Below are 20,342 nucleotides of genomic sequence, written 5' to 3'. Positions count from 1 at the left end.
CTCAGAGAGCTGCTACAATTAACCTCTTTCCCCGCCCCCCCCCCGCCCCCCAGACAAGGAGATGGAGGTTGGGAGGTGAAGTGACTGCCCAAGGTCACAGAGAAAACGGCTGGGCTGAGATTTGATGCCAAGTCTGCCTGACACCAAGGAGTCACAACATTGTCCCCACCTGGGTGCCTGTCTGGGATTCCTGTGTGTTAGCACGTGTGGCCGGAGTCGGGTGGGCAGCGGTGATGGTGTGGTCTGCCTGATCAGCTAGCTTTGGGAACCGGGGTGGTGAGGGTGTAGTTCGTACGGTTACTAACAGTTCAGAGTGGAAAAGGGAGGTCAGAGAAGTTCCATTGACTTTGAACATTCTTTTAGCTTCAGGGAGAAACCCAGGTATCCTGGTGGCGTCTCAGCATGGCAGTAAGGGTGAATTCTAACTAAATCGTGCGAGCAGATGTGAAGGTGGTGGACCCGGGTTTTGGAAGGCGGAAGGCCCCGCCTCCGTACTTCTAATTGGGCGGGGTGGGGCGTGGCCTCCCTCCCTCCCTCCCGGCCCCGCCCCTCCCCATGCCCCGCCCCAGACAGACAAAGGCACATCTAGGCGGAAGGTGGGACAGTGGGTAGGGGGCCAGTAGGTGAGGAGGGGGCGCTGGGGGCGGGGTGCAGCCACGCGGTGGGCCGAGTCCAGACACAGAGCGGACGGACAGACAGACGGACAGAGGGGCCTCTACTTACGATCATCTGTCAGCCGTGATGGGGGCGGGGCGGTGGGGGAGGGGGGAATAAGTCACCGTGAGTCTCCCGGAAAAGCCAGGGAGGGGGCGGAGACGGCACCAAAGGGCTGACCCCGTGTCCCAGCCCAGCCCAGTCCAGGGGAGGAGGGGGGCGGGCGGGCAGCTAGAGGTCCCCAGCTTCCCCCACCATCACTGCCTCTCGGTTGCCCCCGCCGCCCCTCCCAAGCCTCCCTCATCCACCCAGAAACTTCCTCCCGCTCTAAGCTGCGCCATTAACCACATGCCCTCACAGTCCTTAGGCCCTGACACCTCCCCAGGGGAAGCCACACCCAGCCACACCCCTCTGAAGATAACAATCCCTCCACCCCTACCCAGCAGCCTGACTGATCACTATCCCTGGGCTGTGCCCAGAAGAGTCCCAGAAGCATGGTCCTGGTCTCCAGATGACCATGGACCTCTGCTTGACCTCTGTTAACTTCCGTGCTCTCTATAACCTCTGGTTGACCTCCTGGAACTCTGTTCTATTGGCCTCTGAGCTTTGAAATCTGGGTATCTCCTTTACTTGCCTCGTGACCTCCACAGCCCTCTGATGAACCACTGACCCCTATAACCTCTGTGACCCATGGATGGCCTGATGCCCAAGCTGATCTATTTTCTGGGTAATCTCTGACCTTTAAATAATCACTTGTTCCTCCTATGACCCTATATCCCCTAGACTTGACCTCTCTGACCCTTAAATGACCCCTGAATGACCTTTTGACCCTTTTATGACTTTTCACCCATGTGTGACCTCTCTGATTTCTGAAAGGTCCCACTGACCTTCTGGTGGACCCTCAAATGGCCCTTGTGCCTGGATGACCTCTAACCCCCCAGTGCCTTTGACATCAAGCTCTCTGGGCTCTCACAGAGGAGGTGGCCCAGGTGGCCCCTCTGGCCCCCTGCAGGCCTCACCGTCTGGTCAGTGAGGGGTGGCAGGACGATGGTCTTCTCCATGGTGTTCATGACCAGCTTCCATAACTCCTTCAGCACCCGCTTCAGCACCGTCTTCTCACAGATTTTGGCAAAGAGAGTCAGGCTGGGGGCAAGGGATAGGTCTGAGAAAGGGCCTAGATGGTCCCAAGCTGAGGAACCCCTTCCCCTCACTACATGGGCACGGTGGGAAGGCATGCCATGGACATGCAAGAGGGTCTGATGGGGTTACAATGTGTGATGCACAGGGGGAAGAGTGAATGATAGCTGGACAGAGCAGCAGGAGCGAGACTGGGAAGGAGCCTCAAAATCTAGGAGGAAGGCCTGGGCCTTAGCATGAGGGCAATGGGGGAGCTGTGGAGTGTTCAAGAGAGAGAGCCGGAGTTTTCTATTTGAACGAATAGAGTGGGGGATGAACTAGAACAGGAAGGTTGGAGACAAGGGGCTATGATGGGGCTGGGGCCATGCTCAGGAGAAGAAGGGAATGCTAGGGAAGGGGACAACCTTGAGAGGGAAAACGACAGAGTTCATGACTGGCTATATGGGGTTGACAGAGGGCAATCCATCATGATCCTTCCAACAACTTAGCCACCCTCCACCAAATCATCCTTCCCCCAACCCTAATGCTTCCTCTATCAATTTTTTGAAAAAAAAAAATGAAGTGAAAGTGAAATGACTCAACGGACATGAATTTGTGCAAACTCCGGGAGATGGTAAAGGACAGGGAGGCCTGGCATGCTGCAGTCCATGAGGTCGCGAAGAGTTGGACATGACTTAGTGACTGAACAACAGCAAGCATCACTTTTCCCTACCTCCCTGCTCTCCTTTCTTCCATCCTCCCACCCATACATCCATATACCTATCCTCCAAACAGTTATTCATGCATCCAAATATTTACCCAGCTCTCCATCTTATCCATTTATCCATCCACCCTCTTATCCATATACTCTCCATACAACTTTCTAAGCATTTTTCTGTTAATCTACTCATCCATCCACCCATCCATCCCTCATGTCTTTTACCATCCCTTCATCCATACAAATATTGACCCACTGATCCTTCCAATCATTAACCCATTAACCCAATCTTTCCATCTCTTCATGCCTCTGCTCACCCGCCCGTCCAAACCATTCAACCACCACCCAGCAAGCATGCCCTGAGTATCCTCTCCAGGCCAGCCCCAAGGTTAATGAGGCCCCACTCGAGAGCCCTCCCTGTGGCCCCAGGGCACCCAGCCTGGCTCACTTGCTATCCAGCAGGTCCATGATGGGTTGTAGCACATTGTCAGCATCCTGGGCCACGCTGCTGCAGGCACTGGCTGGCACATTGCCTGTGCCTTTCACCTGGCTGAGGATGTCACCCATCTGCTTGACACAGTCTTCAATGTGCGGCTGGAAGCTGGGGACACAGAGAGGAGGACCTCAGATTAGACTTTCCTGGCCTCTGGAAGAAGGGCAGGATGAGGCTGATCTGTGGACCTTTTATCACCAGCATCAGAGAGCCACAGCATATAACAGGAGTGGGGTTTAATAGCAGAATTGGGCATCAGGCTAAGATATTTACTTGTGTTGTGTATTTCATCCTACTCAGGTACTACTGTTAATCATCTTTACCATCTGAGCTTCCCTGGTGGCTCAGACAGTAAAGAATCTGCTCGCGATGCAGGAGACCTGGATTCAATCCCTTGGTCAGGAAGAGCCCCTAGAGAAGAGAATGGCAACCCACTCCAGTATTCCTGCCTGGAGAATTCCGTGGACAGAGGAGCCTGGCGGGCTACAGTCCATGGGGTCACAAAGAGTCAGACACGACTGAGTGATCAACACTTTCACATTGTTATCATCATCCCCACTTTATAGATGGGTAAACTAACATTCAGAGAAATTAAACAACTCACCCAAGGCCACACAGTAGTAAGCAGGGAATCTAGGCTTGAACTCAGCTTTGTATAGCTCCTAAGGGCCTGAGGTCTTCGCCACTACATCTGCTGAGTCTCCAGATGCCCCAGGCTGGGGGCTGTCCCCTCCCTTCTGCTCCCAGCTCTGGAGATGCCCCCACCTGGTAGCAAACACCCGGCTGAGCTCATCCAAGACGTTGTTGAGTTTCACTTGTAGCTCCTTCAAGATGTCACTGGCCTCGGCATCCAGCTGAGGAGGGAGAAGGAACATCAGGTCAGGCTCATAGGGCATCCACATGGATGGGGCATTTTCCCATCCAGTTCAGGGGAAAGGAGCTGGAGAGGAAACTGAGGCTCAGACAGTTAAGCTGCTTGTTTGGGTCTGATGAAGTCGCTGAGCTGGAATTCATCAGGTACGAACTCTGGGGCCTGTGGGGACATGGGGACGATAGTGACCCCGCCCAGACCCTGGCTCACCTCCTTCCCTCCCATGGCTTCGAACATCTTCTCCAGCTGAACTCTCAGCTGCTGAGTGTTGTTCATGAGGATGCAGGGCTGCAGATGGGAAAAGAGGAGGGAGTCAGGGCTCAGGACCTCCCCCCAGGGCCTCCCCCACCCTGCCATGGCTAGGGACCTCAGATGGTTACAGGGTCTGTGTCTGGAGGAAGCTGGGGTCCCATAAGGTCATCTGAGCATGGAAGACAGCATTTGGGATCAGGTCCCCGGGAGTCCTGGGGGAATCTCTAGAGATGAAGGTGGGGGAGGAGAACTTCCCCTCTGGGTAGGCTGGACCTGGTGAGTCCAGAAGGGCTGGACCTCTGGGAGTAGCAGAAAGGGGAGCTCCTGTCACACACCAGCATTCTTCTACATGGGCTCAAAACTTTGTAAGCTCACATACATACTTCATTCACAACAACCAGACGATGGCACATTGAAGAGTGTCCAGTCCCCTGCAGATCCCCCTGGACTCACACAGCCAGACACAGAGACACGCACACACAGTCGGACATACATGCAGACACAGGTATCAGAGCCCGGGGAAGGATGCTCTGGGGGTACAGAATGGGGTTGGGGGAAAGAGGACAGGGGCCCCCGCAGGTCACCACTTTCTCCTTCTCCTTGGAGCAGTAGGAAGCGAAGTCCTTGGAGATGATGTCTGCATACTGGAGGAGCACATTACTGATGGTCTGGGGGGAACACAGAGGGTGGGTGAGACAAGGGGCTGGGCTTAGATGGGCCCAGCAAGAACCATGAGTGAGATCAGGGATGAACCTGAATCCCTACTAGCACCTAAGACGGACCACCGGGCTGGGCGAATTCTTCACCCAGGATGACCATCATGACAAAGGGGAGACATCACCAATGGAGATGATTGTTTCACATAGACATAGCTCCTCTTCAGAGCAACCCAACAGTCATATTAACCCAACCGCAAGCACAAGCGTAACTCAGTCCCAAATTGAATCCCAATTCCTATCTACAATCCTCAACTTTACCCCACGTTAAAGTCAATCCAACTGAACTTCAACCCCAGGTCAATGGCCCCAACCTTCAAACTCACCTCAACACCTGCTCATATTCTATATAAAGCCCAGTACTCACTCCAAACTCAATGTTTGATTGAGTCCCAGTCCTAATAGTAACCCCAAAACTAACCCAAATCTCAATCTCACCCCTAACCCTGACCCCAGGTCCGAATTCATCTCCAACATTAACTATGACCCTGACCTCAACCCCAACCTCAAACTCTCAACCCAAACCCTGATCCCAACTTCAACTTCAATCTCAATGACCTCAACCCTAACCTCAACCCAACCTCCAACCTCGAATCCCAACCCCAAACTCGAACCATAACTCCAATGTCTATGGCACGACCAATCCCAACACGGGCATCAACTCCTACCTTAATACCAGTGATTTCAACAACCCCAACCTTGACCTCAATCCCACCTCAACACCAACCCCAACTTTGATCCTATTCCATCCCCCACCTGGACCCCATCCACACCCCAAACCTTGGCAAAGCGCCTCATGTAGTGCCCCACAATCTGGGGGTCAGGACACTCGAGTTTCTTGATGATCTCAAAGCTCTGGTTGAGCTGGGAGAAGACATCCACCACGGAGCAGGAGAACAGGGCATGCTCTGAGGTCTGCTGGAACTGCACCGGAAGGGAGGATGGAGGGAGGAGAGAGGTCAGAGCCAGACAGTCTCCGCAGTCCAACCCTCCTGCTTTACAGGGAGAACCAGAATGCCCTGGGATGACAGTGAGATGGAGAGTGGGCAAGGTGAACTCAGAGCCAGGGCTCAGAGATGGATGCAGGGGGATGGGTCAGGCTTGATAACCTCTCATTCATTTGACAGAGGAACAAAAGACCCATCAACACTGCGAACAAGACAACGACGGACACGTTTTCCAGAGACTGGCCTCATCCCAAGGGCAGTTTTGCCCCCAAATTGGATCTCAATGGACCCCAGAAGTAGTGAGGCCACTGTGGGCAGACTGGAAGCTTGGTGGTGGATCACTTTTCTTACCCCATCCTTCTTGTCTCTCTCCAGGGCTCCATGCAAGAAATCTCGGGACACTTCCTCATTCTCGTCCAGCCACTGGATGACAAAGGGCTCAAACCACCTGGAATGGACAGCCAAGATGGGGCCCTACCATCTCTTGTCTCCCTAATCCTCTGCTCAGACTCACCTATGGCCTGGGTGGCCACTCCCCAGCTCCCCTCCTACTTCACCCTTGAAATGGCCTGAATGACCATTGTCAGAGCAAGGCCCAGACATGTGGATCCTGGTGGGTAAACTGCCTTTGGGCAAGTGGGTTTATTCTCTGAGATCCTGATACAGCACACAGTAGGTCCTGGTAAATGGTGACCATCCCACTCTCCAACACAGCCCAAGAGTCAAACGTCCTGAGGTCAAATCCTGGCTCTGTCACTAACTGGGCATCATCTTGGGCAAATCTTTCGGTATTTTATCCTCTACTTTTTAATCCACAAAGTAGAAATGACAATACTCCTATCTCAGAATTGGCGAAGGGATTAAAGGAGAAAGGACAAGTGGGACTGCTTAGCATGGTTCCTGGATCTTCTGATCATTAACTGTCTGGCTAGAGAAGTCCATAGTTCAACAGCTGAGAATGGAGAACACTGGGATTGTACCCCACCTGTGCCTCCCTGATGCCCAGGAAGCTCTGAGGAGGTCAACTCTCCTGCCCGGGACCTCAGTCTCACTACCTGATGCCCAGGGAACTCGGAGGACGTCAACTCTCCCATCTGGGACTTCAGTCTAGTTGTCAGCACTACAGTTCTGGCTTGGGCTCAGGACAGGGGACTTACGCAGGATACTCGGGCACTCGGTCCTTAAAGGCAGGCAGCTCAGCCACATACTCATTGTAGAGCCATTTGACCTTGAAGTGGAGGTTCATGTAGTCGGCACTCTTGCACAGGCGATGCTTATCGTGCTCTGGTGGGGAAAGCAAGGGGGCAACTTAGCCGGAGGTGTCTACCACTCTCTGCTTTGGCAGTGCCCACTCTGGCCACCACTGAGGTCAGACCTCCAATACAAGGGACCAGGGAACTCACAACCTTAGGGTGGACACTGAGGCACAGCTAACCGCTGCTTCCAGGCTGGGAGATGTGGGGGTGGGGGGCACTCACCCTCCATTGCATACTTCATATCCTGGGCAAACAGATTCCACATCACTTCAGCGCTGATTTTACCCACGTTCAGCTCCTGGGGAAACCTAGTGAAGGTCATGAAGTATGAAACCTTGGCAGACAGAAGCAGACAGGCTGCTTGGCCGTCCCAGTCCTACAGGGTAGTGTGGGACAGGCAAGGGGTCTGGATTCAAGTTCACGCATAGCCACTGACTTGCTAAGTGACTCTGCACTGAGGCCTGCTTCTCTCTGAGCCTCCACCTACCCATCCCTCCATTCATTCGTTACCCCACTCATCCATCTGTCTACCCATCCATTCACCCACCCATCTGTCTCTTCACCCATCCCCCGTCTCACCACCCATCTATTCCTGCATTCATTCTTTTACTCACCCAACCGTCCGTCCGCCAATCTATTCATCCATCCACCTATTAATCCATCTGCTTATCCATCCAGCCATCTGTCTGTCCATCCATCTATTCATTCACCCATCCATTCATCCACCTGTCTATATATCCATCTGTTCATCTATCCATCTCCATTCACCTGTCCATACATCCCTTCATCTGTCCACCCTTTGGTCCATTCATCCAAAATCCCTGCTCTTAACTTAATATTTGAGTAACCAAGAGATGCTGGCACTCCAGAGTCAGGAGCCCTTCTAGCATTCACCTCAGGGAGCAAGAAAACACCATAGCTCACTCAGTTAACGCAGATGAAAATTCTACAGACAGGTAAAGCCACAAACCAAAACTGTGCACACATTCATACATAATTACCCAATTCACATCACATATTAAAGTATACAGCTGTACACAAATAACAACTAAACCCACGGACCACAACTACACACAAAATTACATTCACACATGTAACAGATAATGCAATGTACATGCAAAAGATTAACACTACTGTTATTTATGAACCTACAGACACATAAAATTATATATACATGTACACACTGTTACGTACATCAACACATAGAAAATACATGTCTGACTAGACCAGTGGTTGTGTACATGCACACAATTCTGTGTGCAAATTACGCTGTATTTCATCCATGCACAACCGCACGCACAGCTGCCCCCATATACACATTTCGTATATAATTAGATAGGGTTGCCTTTACACACAAGACACAAAATCATGACACACACTCATGATGAGCTCCAGGTAATTAATTACACAGACACAGAACTCACTGGTTGAGGCAGGGAGTGTACGAATTTTTGTCTTCCTCAATGATGGACACTATGAGGGTGATCAGCTTGGACCAGAAGTCGAGGTTCTTGATGCTGGGGCCCTGTTCCTCTGGGGGAACTTCCCCCTTCTTGGCCTGGAAAGAGAACAGTGGGGATGTTGGTCACAAAGGGTTCAGGGGTAGGCAGCTCAGACAGATCATTATTGAGGGGCAGGAGGTTAGGGAGGAAGGGCCCAATTAACATGTGTATGATTCAGGTGGGAGGTCTTCTTGAAAAGGAATTAAACTCATGTAAACTGGCCTCAATGGACATGAGTTTGAGCAAACTCTGGAAGACAGTGGAGGACGGGGAAGCCTGGCATGCAGCAGTCCGTGGGGTCAAAAAGAGTCAAACACGACTTAGCAACTGAACAACAAGGATAAAACAGGCCCCGAGAGAGCTCATGTCCACACAGCTCACGAAGCTTAATTAGACTCATAAAAACAAGTGGAACTGAATTTAGCTGAACAAACTCAAGCCCACTAAACCGAACAGAATCAAAATAAATGCAAATCAGGACTACTCAGCTTAACAGATGGCAGTTCTCAGAGTTAATTCAGTGGAACAGGGCCAATTACGCCGAATGCATAGAATTAAACTTAACAGGATTGAATTAAACTCAGATTAATCCAATTGGATTGAACCTAACCAATGTGCCCAAGATCAACATCAATCTAAATCAAAATAATGGAAATACATCAACTTGAACTCAATCCAACCTAAAGTAATCTAATTCAGTTCAACCCAAGTCAACCCAACCCAACTTCACCTACTTACCTCAGCCTAACATACTCAGGCCAACTCAATCCAACTTTGGTCAATCAATGGAAATGAGAATATTGGTAGTTAAACTCAACTGAAATAAGTCCAACTCAACTGAACTCAACCTATACCTAATCCAACAGTCAAGCTCATCCTAACTCAAGCCAATTCAACCCAGTCAAGAACAATTTCAAATAAACTAAATGGAAATGAATAAATTTTCACTCAACTCGGTCCAACTTGGTGATGCTCACTTAATTAGCCTAGAGCAATTTTAACTTAAGTCAAGTGAATAGAAATAAACAGACCTAAACTGATTATTATATTAATAATTGAACTAAACCAAACTCAGTTTAATCTACTTCATCCCAACCCAGTTAAGAGCTACTTGATTTCAACTCTAGTCATCTGAATGTAAATAAACAGAATAAAAGAAAATTGAGCTGAATTCAGCTTATGTGTTATCTCTCATCAGAAGCCCAAGCTAATGCAAGGGCTCAGCTCCCACAGCCTCTTGTGATTTCTCCATCCCAGTGCTAATAACTCCAGTTGTAAATTTCCAATTTATACACTTTCCCCCCAATACAGTATAAACTCCTTGACCGCATTGACAATCCTGGGATATTATATGTGTAAACAATGTGTTGAAAGATCTCAAATAAATAATAAACACTCAAATTGAGTTCAAGACTGAACTGAAGAAATTCAATTCAACTCAACATTTATTGAACAGGGACTCTACTGCAGGCACATTGTACTATGCCAGACTCAACTAAGTTTGTGCTCAGATGCTTCAGTCATATCGGGTTCTTTGTGATCCCATGGACTGTAGCCTGCCAGGCTCCTCTGTCCATGGGATTTCCCAGGTCAGAATACTGGAGTGGTTCGCCATTTCCTCCTCCAGGGGATCTTCCTAACCCAGGGTTTGAACTTTTGACTCCTGTGACTCCTGCTTGGCAGGCAGATTCTTTACCACTGAGCTACCTGGGAAGCCCCTAAAACCAAACTGATTGAGCTCCTACTGTGTACCAGATGCTAAGTACTTAACTATACTTTGTCTAAAGCTTGCATCTCATTGAATTTCCTCCTCAATCCTGAGGTGTGGGTTTATGACTCCATTTTACAGGGGAAGATACAGAGGTTGAGAAGAGTTAAATCACTTGGGAAGTAAGACTCAGACCAGGGTCTAGTTAGAGCCCCCTGGTCCCTTCTGCCTCATCCGGGGTCCTCACCGGGTCAGTCTGGTACTCTCGACTGTACAGTTCATGACAATTGTTGAAGATGTACTCATAAGTAGAGTTGAGGCAGGCTTTCACACAGTCCTTCACCACCTGGCTGGCTCGGGGTGGGCTCTGGAGTTCTTGTACCTGGAGGGAGGAAGGGAGAAGGGCATGGTTGTGCAAAACTGGGGACAGGAGGTACCCAGAAAGTTGCTACAGGTGGATCTGTGTTTAAGGAAATGACGTAGGAATATGAAAGCACAGGGTCACTGAGAAAGGGCCCTGCTTTCCAGACAAAATGTTACTTATTTAGGACCTAAGAGTCCTGGAGTATCCTCCTCAGAGAGCTAATGGAACTAGGTCCCCTTACCTACCTTCATCCGAAAGAAGGTGATGCTGGTGAGAAGGTCCACAGTGGATTTGAGGTCCTGGAGTCTCTCTGGGCTGCTGGCTGGGAAGTTATTCTATGGGAGGGAGGTGGGGTTATGGAAGAAGGCTAGGGGTTGATGGGAGCGTGTGTTTTAGGGGAGACACAAGAGCCTCCAAGTTTCAAGAGGTGTGTTAGAGGCAATTGAGAACATCTTGAAGTATCTGGGGGTATCTTCTTGGATGTACTAAACGTGCTGAGCAGGTGCTGCCCACAAATGTGCACGTGTGTTGGAGGAACACATTCCACATGCTAAGACGGGTTCTCCGATATACATGCTTGCTGGTAGCAGTCCCCTTCAGGCACACACATGCATGTGCTGAGTGAACCGTCATACGTGCACTTCTCACCCGATACATGGAGAGGTCAATCCGCAGGGAGTTATGCAGCTGGTCCAGGAGCTTCACAAAGCGCTCTTTCTGAGGAGGTAGAGGTGGAGGAGGAGGTTGGGTGAAAGCAGGGACTTGGGGATCAAGCGCACCGGCCAAAGTTGGCTGACATACTGGCTAAGAGGTTGGTAAACACTACGCACACCCCATCCACTGTTGAACTGACCCCTCATAACAGCCATTTCCATTCAACACAGGGGCAAAATTAGGCTCAGAGAGGGGAACTGAATGGTGCAAAGTCACACAGCAAGTGAGGTCCAGTTTGGGGATCTGGGAGTCACATGAGGTCTGACCAGCACAGGGTCAAGCTCTCCCTTATCTCTAGGCCTCTGCTCCTGGAACTGACCCCAAAGTTGGAGGCGGCGAAGCGGTCGGAGGCAGACACGTTGGTGGAGGCGGTGGTGTGAGCATAATAGGCGTTGATGTTGGCAAGCAGGGTGCTCATGACAGCAGGCACCCCAGGACACATGTACTTGGAAGAGAGGCAGGCAAAGTGGCTGGTAGGAGGGAATGGGAAGCACTGGGTCTGGTGTCCAGACCCCAGAATGCCTCTAAGACAGCCCCCCAACCCATCAAACCATACCCTTACCCTCTGCTTGATTCTGCCCTCGGAGTTCTCTGAATTGCCCTATCTCTGTCTCCATCTCCAGCTCTCATCCTTGTCACTCAGGTTCCCACCAATGACACTTCCCTAGCCTCCAGGAAAGTTACAGAACCCTGACCACACTCATCTTCTCTCTGGATTCCCCTCCCAAGAGCCCCTTCCACCCCAGATCTGCCAGTATCCTCTTGGCAACCACCCCTCCCCCCCAGTTTCCTGCACCTCACGTCCACCCCAGCCTGCAGCCTTACGTCATGGCTTGGTAGATGGACTCGACGCCATAGCGCATGGCAAATTCATCTACAATCTCCTGTGCTGTCTCATCATAGTAAACTTTCCAGGCGTCATCACCTTTGGCATCTGGGATCTTCACGACCCCATTGTTCTGCACGTCTGTCACGAAGTGGAACAGGTTCTGCCACCACAAGGGAGAAGGTGTCATCGAGAGTATAAAGGGGACACAAAGGGCCAGAGATCCCAGGTAGAGGGCAGCCTACCTCATTCACCGATCTGTTTACTCACGAATTCATTCATCTCTTTGGTCCATCCACCACCCATCCATCCATCCATCCAACTACCCCAAATTTCAGTTATCCCTCATCCATCCTTCCAACAGTTCAACTACACACCCATCCATCTGTATGTCTGTCCATCCACCCATCTACCCACCTATCCATCTTGCTATCCATCTATTCATTTACCCATCAATACAACTGCCCCAAAACCCACCTGTTCACTTATCCACTCTTTCAAAAATTCAACCACACATCCATCCATCCCATACATTTACCCACAACTTCACTGTCCATCCAATAATTCATCCTTCTACCCATCAGCCATCAATCCACCCATCTATCACCCACCTGTCTGTGCATCTACACATCCACCCACCTACTCCAAAATTCTCCCATCCACACATCCATACTTCCAGTAGTTGAACCACACATGCATCCACCCACCCTTCCTTCCATCCATTCATCTATCCACTCACCTACCTACCCACCATTCCAACAGCCCCAAATTCACCTGTCTACACAAACTTCCCTCTAACTAATTCAACCACACATCCTTCTATCCCATCTAACTACCCACAGCTTAATCTCTCCATTTAATAATTTATCAACCCATTCAACCACCCATCGCCCATCTATCCACCCATCAAGTTATTCATCCATCCATCTTTCCATCCATTATCTATCTGTCCATCCATCTACTCACCCATCTATCTATCCAACTATCTCCGATTCACCAATTCAACTCATCTGTACTTCCAACAATTCAACCACACATCCATCCACCCATCCTTTCATCTTTTCACACACTTTTTATCCATCCACTCAGCACTCCTTCATCCATTCAACCAACAAACTGAGTTCTCTCCAGGAACCCCCAGGCAGTTAGAAGAGACGAACGTTGGCACAAAGAACCTAACTGTGAGTGTTCAGGGCTGAGACAGATGGAAGACCTGGAGTTTGCTGGTGGGAGTCCATTCCCCTTCCCAGAGGAGGGGGGCCTGAAGATGGAACTTGATTGATGGGGAGGAGTTTTCGGAGCAGAAAGAATGGCGTGGGGGACAGTCTCAGAGGCCCAGAGGAGTGTGGATGGTGTGGTCAGAAAGAGGAAGAAGAAGCTGGGGCAGGTAGGAGTGGTGAGTGGAAGGAACGTGGGGGATGAAGGTGGACTTCAAAGGCAAGGTGTAGCAGCGGGCCTCACCTCGTGCAAACAGGTGTACTGGACGTGGTACGGAGCCACCTTCTCTTCGCCTTTGATCTCCACACTGATGTGCAGCCGGATGGCCCCCGACACAGCAGATTTGTCAGTCCGCTTGTCTGCAGAGCAGAGATGATGGCCGTGTCAGAACTTCCCCATATAGCCCCCGGCTACTTTCACATATCATAACTGCAGGCCTCCCAGACTCCTTGACAAGGCCTAGCAGTTTCTCCTTAGATTGGCTCCCTAGACTTGTGTCTCTCCCATTAGACTAGAATTCTTAAGCCCTGTGTCTGCCTTCTAACTAGGATCCCAGATCCCTCTCCCAGATTAAATGCTTTGGTTTGCATCTCCTTCTTTACACTCAGAGCCTTGCTTCTTCCCGAGGCTGAGCTCTCAGACTCTGTCTTCCTCATCAGATCAAGCTCCCCAGCATCTGCTTGATTGATTCTCTTAGACAGGATTCCTAGATCTGTGCCTCTGTCCTCAGACTAGGATCCTCAGGTCTTGCTTCCTGCCTCCCCCATCAGAATGGGGGATCTAGGGTTCCTCTAACCAAGCTAAGAAGTTCCGAGACTCCGCTCACCCCTCTCAGACTGGGGTTCTTCCTCTGCCCTTGGTGTGGGCTCACAGGTCCTACTCATCTTCTTGGAGTTCTTGGGTCTATGGCCCCGGCTCTCAGATTAGGAATCCCCAAATCTACCTCTTCCTTCTTCCCTTAGGCTGGATTCTCAAAGTTCAGTTCCCCTTCTTAGCTTAGATGCCTGGCTCTGTGCCTCTCTCCTAGCAGGACCCTCTGGTCTTGTTTCTGCCTCCCGCATCAGAATGGGATACGGAGATTCTGTCCCTCCCTCACTCTCCCAAACTGAACTAAGAGATGCCTAGGTTCTGCTCACCCTCTCAGCGTGGAGGCTTCCTGCTCCTGTCAGACTGGGCTCACAGTCTCTGCCTTCCTCATCAGATGGGGCCCCACAGACCCTGCCTCCTGCCTTAGACTGGGCTCCTAGACTAACTCCTCTGGACACACTCTCTTCCCTCCAGCCGGGCTCCCCACTTCGGCTGGGACTCCCCCTCCCTGCCCCCCCCGAACCCCACCCTTGCTCACCCAGGTTGTACCACACGTCCATCTCGCCACTGAGGGTCCGCACCTCGATGATCGTCTGACCCAGGAAGTCATCGGATTCCCTCTTGAACCGCTGCTTCACGCGAGATTTGATATCGTCGTCCTCATCCCAGACGCGCACCTTGATTCGGTCCGAGGAGTTGTGGCATTCACTGCAGAGGGGAGGAGGAGGTCGGGGCAAGGCTCTTGAAGCCGCCCCCCCTCCACCCCCTCCGCCTTCAGCTGCCCCCACAGGAAGCTCCGTATGGGGGGCCGCAGCCAGACACTTACAAGTGAAAGTTCTCCTCCCACACGGGGTTCAAGTTTCCATAGATGGTTTTTGTCCGTTTCTTGGTCTTCCCAACCTGGACGGTGACATAGGGGTCACTGGATCCCGTCTTGTCCTTTGCCTGCAAGCCCTGGGCACAGACCACTGGAAGACACACAAAACAAATACAAATGTGGGCTCCAGGAGTAGGCAGGCCAGGAACAGTCACTCCCGCAGGCCCCACAGGGAACCCCTGTGCTGAGGACGGAGGGCTTTGCCCTGGCCACAGGAGCCGGAAGCATACCCACTGCGCATGCAACGCGGGGAAACCTCACCCAGTGAAGAAGGTGAAGGTGCCCCAGGGTCACCCCTGGGGCGGGTCACTCTCAGGCGTATGCTCTACACTGCCCCCATAAGGTCCCCAGAAGAACTGAGCCGCCACTTGCCCACAGTATCGACCTGACTGGCATCCTCCTCTGAGCTTCTTACCTCGCTGCTCCCAAATTCAGGGAGGGTCTGGAAGCCCTGCTTAACTACTTGTTTAAATCCTTCCTGCTGGCATCTCCCACTCCATCCAAGTCTCCATCTCCCACTAGGACTTTCTGGGACAACATCCCGCATACCCATCTGCCCTGAAATCCTCATCTTGTCATCTGTTTCCAGGGAAATCCCAAGGAGGGTGAGGAACGGATAAACACTGTAAGCCCGCAGCCCCTGGGAAGGACCTCTCAGGTCTGGGAGCTCAATACTGTCCCCTAGTGGTTGCAGGTGTCCACTACATCGCTTGCTAGGTAGCACCCTGCGCGCATGCTAAATCGCTTGTCGTGTCTGACTCTGCGACCCTATGGACTGTAGCCCTCCAGGACTGTAGCCCTACATCCCCTCTGTCCATGGGATTCTCCAGGCAAGAATACTGGAGTGGGTTGCCATGCCCTCCTCTAGGGGGTGTTCCCGACCCAGGAATCAAACTTGCATCTCTTATGTCTCCTGCATTGGCAGGCAGGTTCTTTACTAGAGCCAGTTAGTAGGCCTTATTCCCTCCTGGTGTCACTTCCCAATATTCCTGGGTGCTTCCTGGGTTCACCTCCCAGATAAACTGCTTGCCCTCATCTCTTCTTCAGGTCTGGTTCTAGCGTCTACGAACCGAGAGTTTGGAGGCATATATGCCCAACTGTCGGTGCAAACGCGTACACCCAGCCATGAGAAAGTCACGGAAACCCTCAGATATGTGTAGCAAAGGGAAGGAAGGAGCGTGGGAGGGAGCGCAGGAGGCTCAGATGGGACCCCGTGGCAGCCCCTCCCCCACTCCGCAGCCTCACCAGTGATGCTGATCTTGGCCGACCACTTGGACGTCCCGTCCAGCACGCTCTGCTTGACCGCCTTCATCTGCTGCGTGTGTGCAGTCTTGGTCACCGCGAAGATCTCCTGGATGAGCTCGAAAATCTCGGGCTTGTTGCGCTCCCGGATCTTCATGCGGTCCTTGAGCACCATGATGATGTTCTGCGTCCGGTCCTCCGCCCCGTGCTTGGAGCTCTTCTCCGCCGCCCCTGCGGACGGACGCAGACAGGCGTCACCTTACACAGTGCACCCCGTCCCAGAAGCGACAGCCCTGATTCCTACTCCAGGGCTTCCTCGTCCGCTGCCGCGGGGTTCAGGTGAGTCACCGCACCCCAAGCTCGAGATAGCAGTGGGTGCTCAGTTGTGGCTGACTCTTTGAGACCCTGTGAACGTAGCCCGCCAGGCTCCTCTGTCCATGGGATTTCCCAGGCAAGAATACTGGAGCGGGTGGCAACCCACATTTTCCTTCGCCAGCGGATCTTCCAGACACGGGGATCGAACCCCGGTCTACTACATTGGCAGGCGGGCTTTTTTTTTTTTACCACTGAGCTACTTGGGAAGCACTAGAGATATCAGAGCTCCTACCAGCTCTCTGAATCCTCCCGGAAACAGGCCTTTCCCTCTAAAGTTCCCACCCTCTGTCAGCCCCTCCTGTCCTCGTGACTCCCCTCCTGCTCTGACCCCAGCCTTCGCCCAGTCCCTCCCCTTCTCTTACTCCTCTGCCCAACTTAGGTCCTCTCTGTCCTTTGAGTTAACCCTAACCATAATCCATTTTTCTCCGTGGAAAACCTCTACCTCCCATTAAGCCCGCCCCTTGTACAGTTTATTCGCTTCCCAGGTGGCGCTAGCGGTAAAGAACCCTCCTGCCAAACGTGGAGAAGGGCATGGCAGCCTACTCCAGAATTCTTGCCTGGAGAATCTTCATGGACAGAGGAACCTGGCGGGCTGCAGTTCGTGGGGTTGCCGAGTCGGACACGACCGAGCATGCACGCGCATCCTTCCATAGTGTACAGTTTGCTCCTCTCTGAGTCCTGCTGCACCCCTCTAGGACCTCCCGCACTTCTCCCTTCCCAATGCTCCCCAACACGGTCCAGCAGCATAGCTCCGCCCCGCCCCGCCCCTCGTCAGAGCCCCGCCCCTATCATTAACAGTCCCACCCCTTGGTCTCCGCGGGGCTCCCGCCAGCGTCCAGCACTCACGCTGCAGACAGTCTGCATTGAGCAGGTCCTGGCACTTCTCGTGGCACTTGACACCGCACTCGGTACAGCGCATGCCCTGCCGCGCGATGCCCCACAGCAGCCCCTCACACTCGTAGCAATAGGTGGGTGTGGTGGCCGTCCACACCTCGAAGTTGTGTGGCGTCGTGCACGAGATGGGGTAGATTAAGGCTTGCAGGGTCTTCTTGTAAACGTGATTTTTCTGCAGGGGAAGCAGGACATGTGACATAGAGCCCTCACCTGGGGGCACTGGCTTCTTCCCTCTCCCTCTCCCCCTTCCACCCGGCTTGCTGAGTATGGGAAAGTCCCCGTCCCTCCTCCACCTCCACAGTGTCGGAATCCACGGTTTCGGTGCATAGACTATGCTGCTGTGTTGTCGAATTCTGTAAAGTGAGGAGTGCCTGTCTCTGCCACACCCCACTTCTTTCCTCCAGGAGCCCCCAGCCCAGTCCACCCTCCAACCTGGGGAAAAGAGCCCCACGCACCAGCTCTTCGTTGTTCAAAGTGCTGGATGCCAAGGCGGAGGTGATGCCTGCTTTTCTGGACTGGACAAGGGACTGGAAACAGGGAAGTCCCCAAGGGAGTCAGAAAGGTCCATTGACACCCAGGGGTTATTGCCGCAAGCAGAATCCGCGGTTTGATGCCACCAACCACCGATTCAGGTCACAGCCACAAATAGGAAACAGGTCACAGCAGTGAGAGCATAATGGAAAAAAAAAAAAATTGGGAAGTAACAGAAGCTCCAGGTTAGAAGAGACCCTGGAAGGGGAGCAGCTCCGCGTCTCTGACTCAGCCCTCCCTCACCACCATGGACCAGACTCGGGAACTACACTTGGCCGTGGTCACCAGCCTCAGAACAAACCCAGCAGCCGCAGCATGAGCCAAAGTGGGGAGTCAGCTGCTTTCCTCCCCACCAGTGAGCTGCAGGACATGCCAAGGCTCCCTCCCCAGAACCCATGTGCTGGGGGCCAGCTGGAAGACCCCAGTGCGGGGCGGGGGCCTGGGGAGGACATTGAAGGGCCTGGGTCGCCATCACTCACCATGGCCTGAAGTGTCCAGGCAGCACGCAGAATAGAAATCAGATCACATTAGTTTCAGAGAATGCCTGGCCAGCCCCTAGCCCCAGGTCTGCCATGGGCAGTTGTACAGGCTGAGCACTGCCTGAGGCAGGGCTGCTCTGCTGGGGGAGGGGAGGGCACAGGCACTCACCAGGTCGCTCACGAGTGGGATCGGCTTCCTCTTGCGGATGTCCGGCATGCTATCAATGATGATGAGACCACCGCCAGGGCTGCAAGACATCCAGGGACGTCAAGGGCCCAGGGAAGTCCCCCTTCCTTCAACGGACATTATCTTAGCCCTGGGGAGGATACATGATCTCCCCAGGTATTAAGGATTGAATTACTACTACTAATACTACTAAATTGCTTCAGTCATGTCCGACTCTGTGCGACCCCAGAGACGGCAGCCCATCAGGCTCCCCCGTCCCTGGGATTCTCCAGGCAAGAACACTGGAGTGGGTTGCCATTTCCTTCTCCAATGCATGAAAGTGAAAAGCCAAAGTGAAGTCGCTCAGTCGTGCCCGACTCTTAGCGACCCCATGGACTGCAGCCCACCAGGCTCCTCCGTCCATGGGATTTTCCAGGCAAGAGTAGTGGAGTGGGGTGCCATTGCCTTCTCCGAAGGATTGAATTATGTCTCCTCAAAAGATACATTGAAGACCTAGCCCCCAGTATCTCAGAATGGAACCTTATTTGGAAATAGAGTCATACTGGAGTAGGATTCACTCCTAATTCAATGTAAGTGGTATCTTTATAAGAAGAGAGACTCACAAGGAGAAGACGGTGGTGTGATAATAGGGGCAGAGATTGGAGTCATTCGTTTATCACCCAAGGAATACCAGGGACTTCCAACAACTATCTACCAGAAGCTAGAAAAGCAAGGATTCTCCCCTACAGATGTCAGTATGACCCTTGCCAACACTTTGGTTTTGGAATTCTGGCCTCCAAGAACCACAAGAGGATAAATGCTGTTGCTTTAAGGGCCCCGTTTGTGGCAGTTTGTTACGGCAGCCCTAAGAAACAAAGACACTGGGCCTCAACTTCCTGGTCTGAGGAATGGGGAGATGATGCAGTTGCCCACATTTAATGAAAGTTCAAATTAAGGCAAATCTAAATAAAAATATATTTAAGAAATCAATGAAAACTTTATGCTCAAAATTGGAAATATATGTGCATATTTAAAGTCTATCCTGGAAGAAGGGACTTCAAAGCCCATGGGAAGGAGGAAACAGGAAATGGTATACGTGCTATTTTCTCTCTGCGGCTTTGGCGTAGCTGGTGAATTGGAATGAGGGCTGTGGCAGATGCCCGCCGGCCTGTCCAAATCCACTTTGCTGAGAGACTAATCCCAAAGACAGTTCAGGTATGGTTACTGTCCTGAATGTTCCCATTGGCCAATGAGAGTGATGCCTGCGGGCAATGACCCCAGACAAGCCCTGGGGTGCTATTCATGCACCAGCACTCCCTGAAGGATCAGACAGAGGCTTGGGGACGGCTGAACTCTGTCTCTGCTTGGCTGCTTCCCCTGCCTGGCCCTGCCTGTGAGGGAAGCACCCTTGAGAGCGCTTCCTGCATAAATCATGCGCACAGGAGCCCCACTTTCAGACCCTGCTTCCAGGGCTGCTCACCTGGGACACTTGCTCACCTGGGAGTCACAGCTTCAAAGAATGTACAAGGGAAAGTAGTAACCCTCCAGCTGCCATTTAAAATATTAGTGCAGTTTACAGACATCTTTCGCATCCCCTAACCACACTTAATCTCCCT

At 52.0% G+C, this 20,342-nt stretch overlaps 1 protein-coding gene across 1 annotated transcript in view; it reads right to left on the bottom strand.

The window, feature by feature from the left end:
* UNC13A (unc-13 homolog A) overlaps window positions 1–20,342 on the bottom strand; it is a 64,600-nt gene that overhangs the window by 12,398 nt on the left and 31,860 nt on the right. Inside the window, exons 14-37 of the mRNA XM_052642647.1 lie at window positions 18,730–18,808; window positions 18,561–18,566; window positions 18,006–18,077; window positions 17,503–17,722; window positions 16,285–16,512; window positions 14,989–15,130; window positions 14,701–14,870; window positions 13,599–13,714; window positions 12,137–12,300; window positions 11,631–11,781; window positions 11,246–11,314; window positions 10,843–10,932; window positions 10,481–10,615; window positions 8,448–8,581; window positions 7,246–7,331; window positions 6,925–7,051; window positions 6,119–6,215; window positions 5,601–5,744; window positions 4,689–4,772; window positions 4,063–4,140; window positions 3,747–3,835; window positions 2,937–3,089; window positions 1,674–1,797; window positions 724–729 (exon numbers count right to left, since the gene is read on the bottom strand). Coding sequence (XP_052498607.1) covers window positions 724–729; window positions 1,674–1,797; window positions 2,937–3,089; window positions 3,747–3,835; window positions 4,063–4,140; window positions 4,689–4,772; window positions 5,601–5,744; window positions 6,119–6,215; window positions 6,925–7,051; window positions 7,246–7,331; window positions 8,448–8,581; window positions 10,481–10,615; window positions 10,843–10,932; window positions 11,246–11,314; window positions 11,631–11,781; window positions 12,137–12,300; window positions 13,599–13,714; window positions 14,701–14,870; window positions 14,989–15,130; window positions 16,285–16,512; window positions 17,503–17,722; window positions 18,006–18,077; window positions 18,561–18,566; window positions 18,730–18,808 — 2,764 coding nt within the window. The remainder of the gene's footprint in view (window positions 1–723; window positions 730–1,673; window positions 1,798–2,936; window positions 3,090–3,746; window positions 3,836–4,062; window positions 4,141–4,688; window positions 4,773–5,600; window positions 5,745–6,118; window positions 6,216–6,924; window positions 7,052–7,245; window positions 7,332–8,447; window positions 8,582–10,480; window positions 10,616–10,842; window positions 10,933–11,245; window positions 11,315–11,630; window positions 11,782–12,136; window positions 12,301–13,598; window positions 13,715–14,700; window positions 14,871–14,988; window positions 15,131–16,284; window positions 16,513–17,502; window positions 17,723–18,005; window positions 18,078–18,560; window positions 18,567–18,729; window positions 18,809–20,342) is intronic.

Source organism: Budorcas taxicolor, chromosome 7, assembly GCF_023091745.1.
Source record: "Budorcas taxicolor isolate Tak-1 chromosome 7, Takin1.1, whole genome shotgun sequence".
NCBI classification, from domain to species: Eukaryota; Metazoa; Chordata; class Mammalia; order Artiodactyla; family Bovidae; genus Budorcas; species Budorcas taxicolor.
The sequence above is the reverse complement of the archived record's forward strand: the minus strand, read 5'-3'. Positions and strand labels throughout refer to the sequence as shown.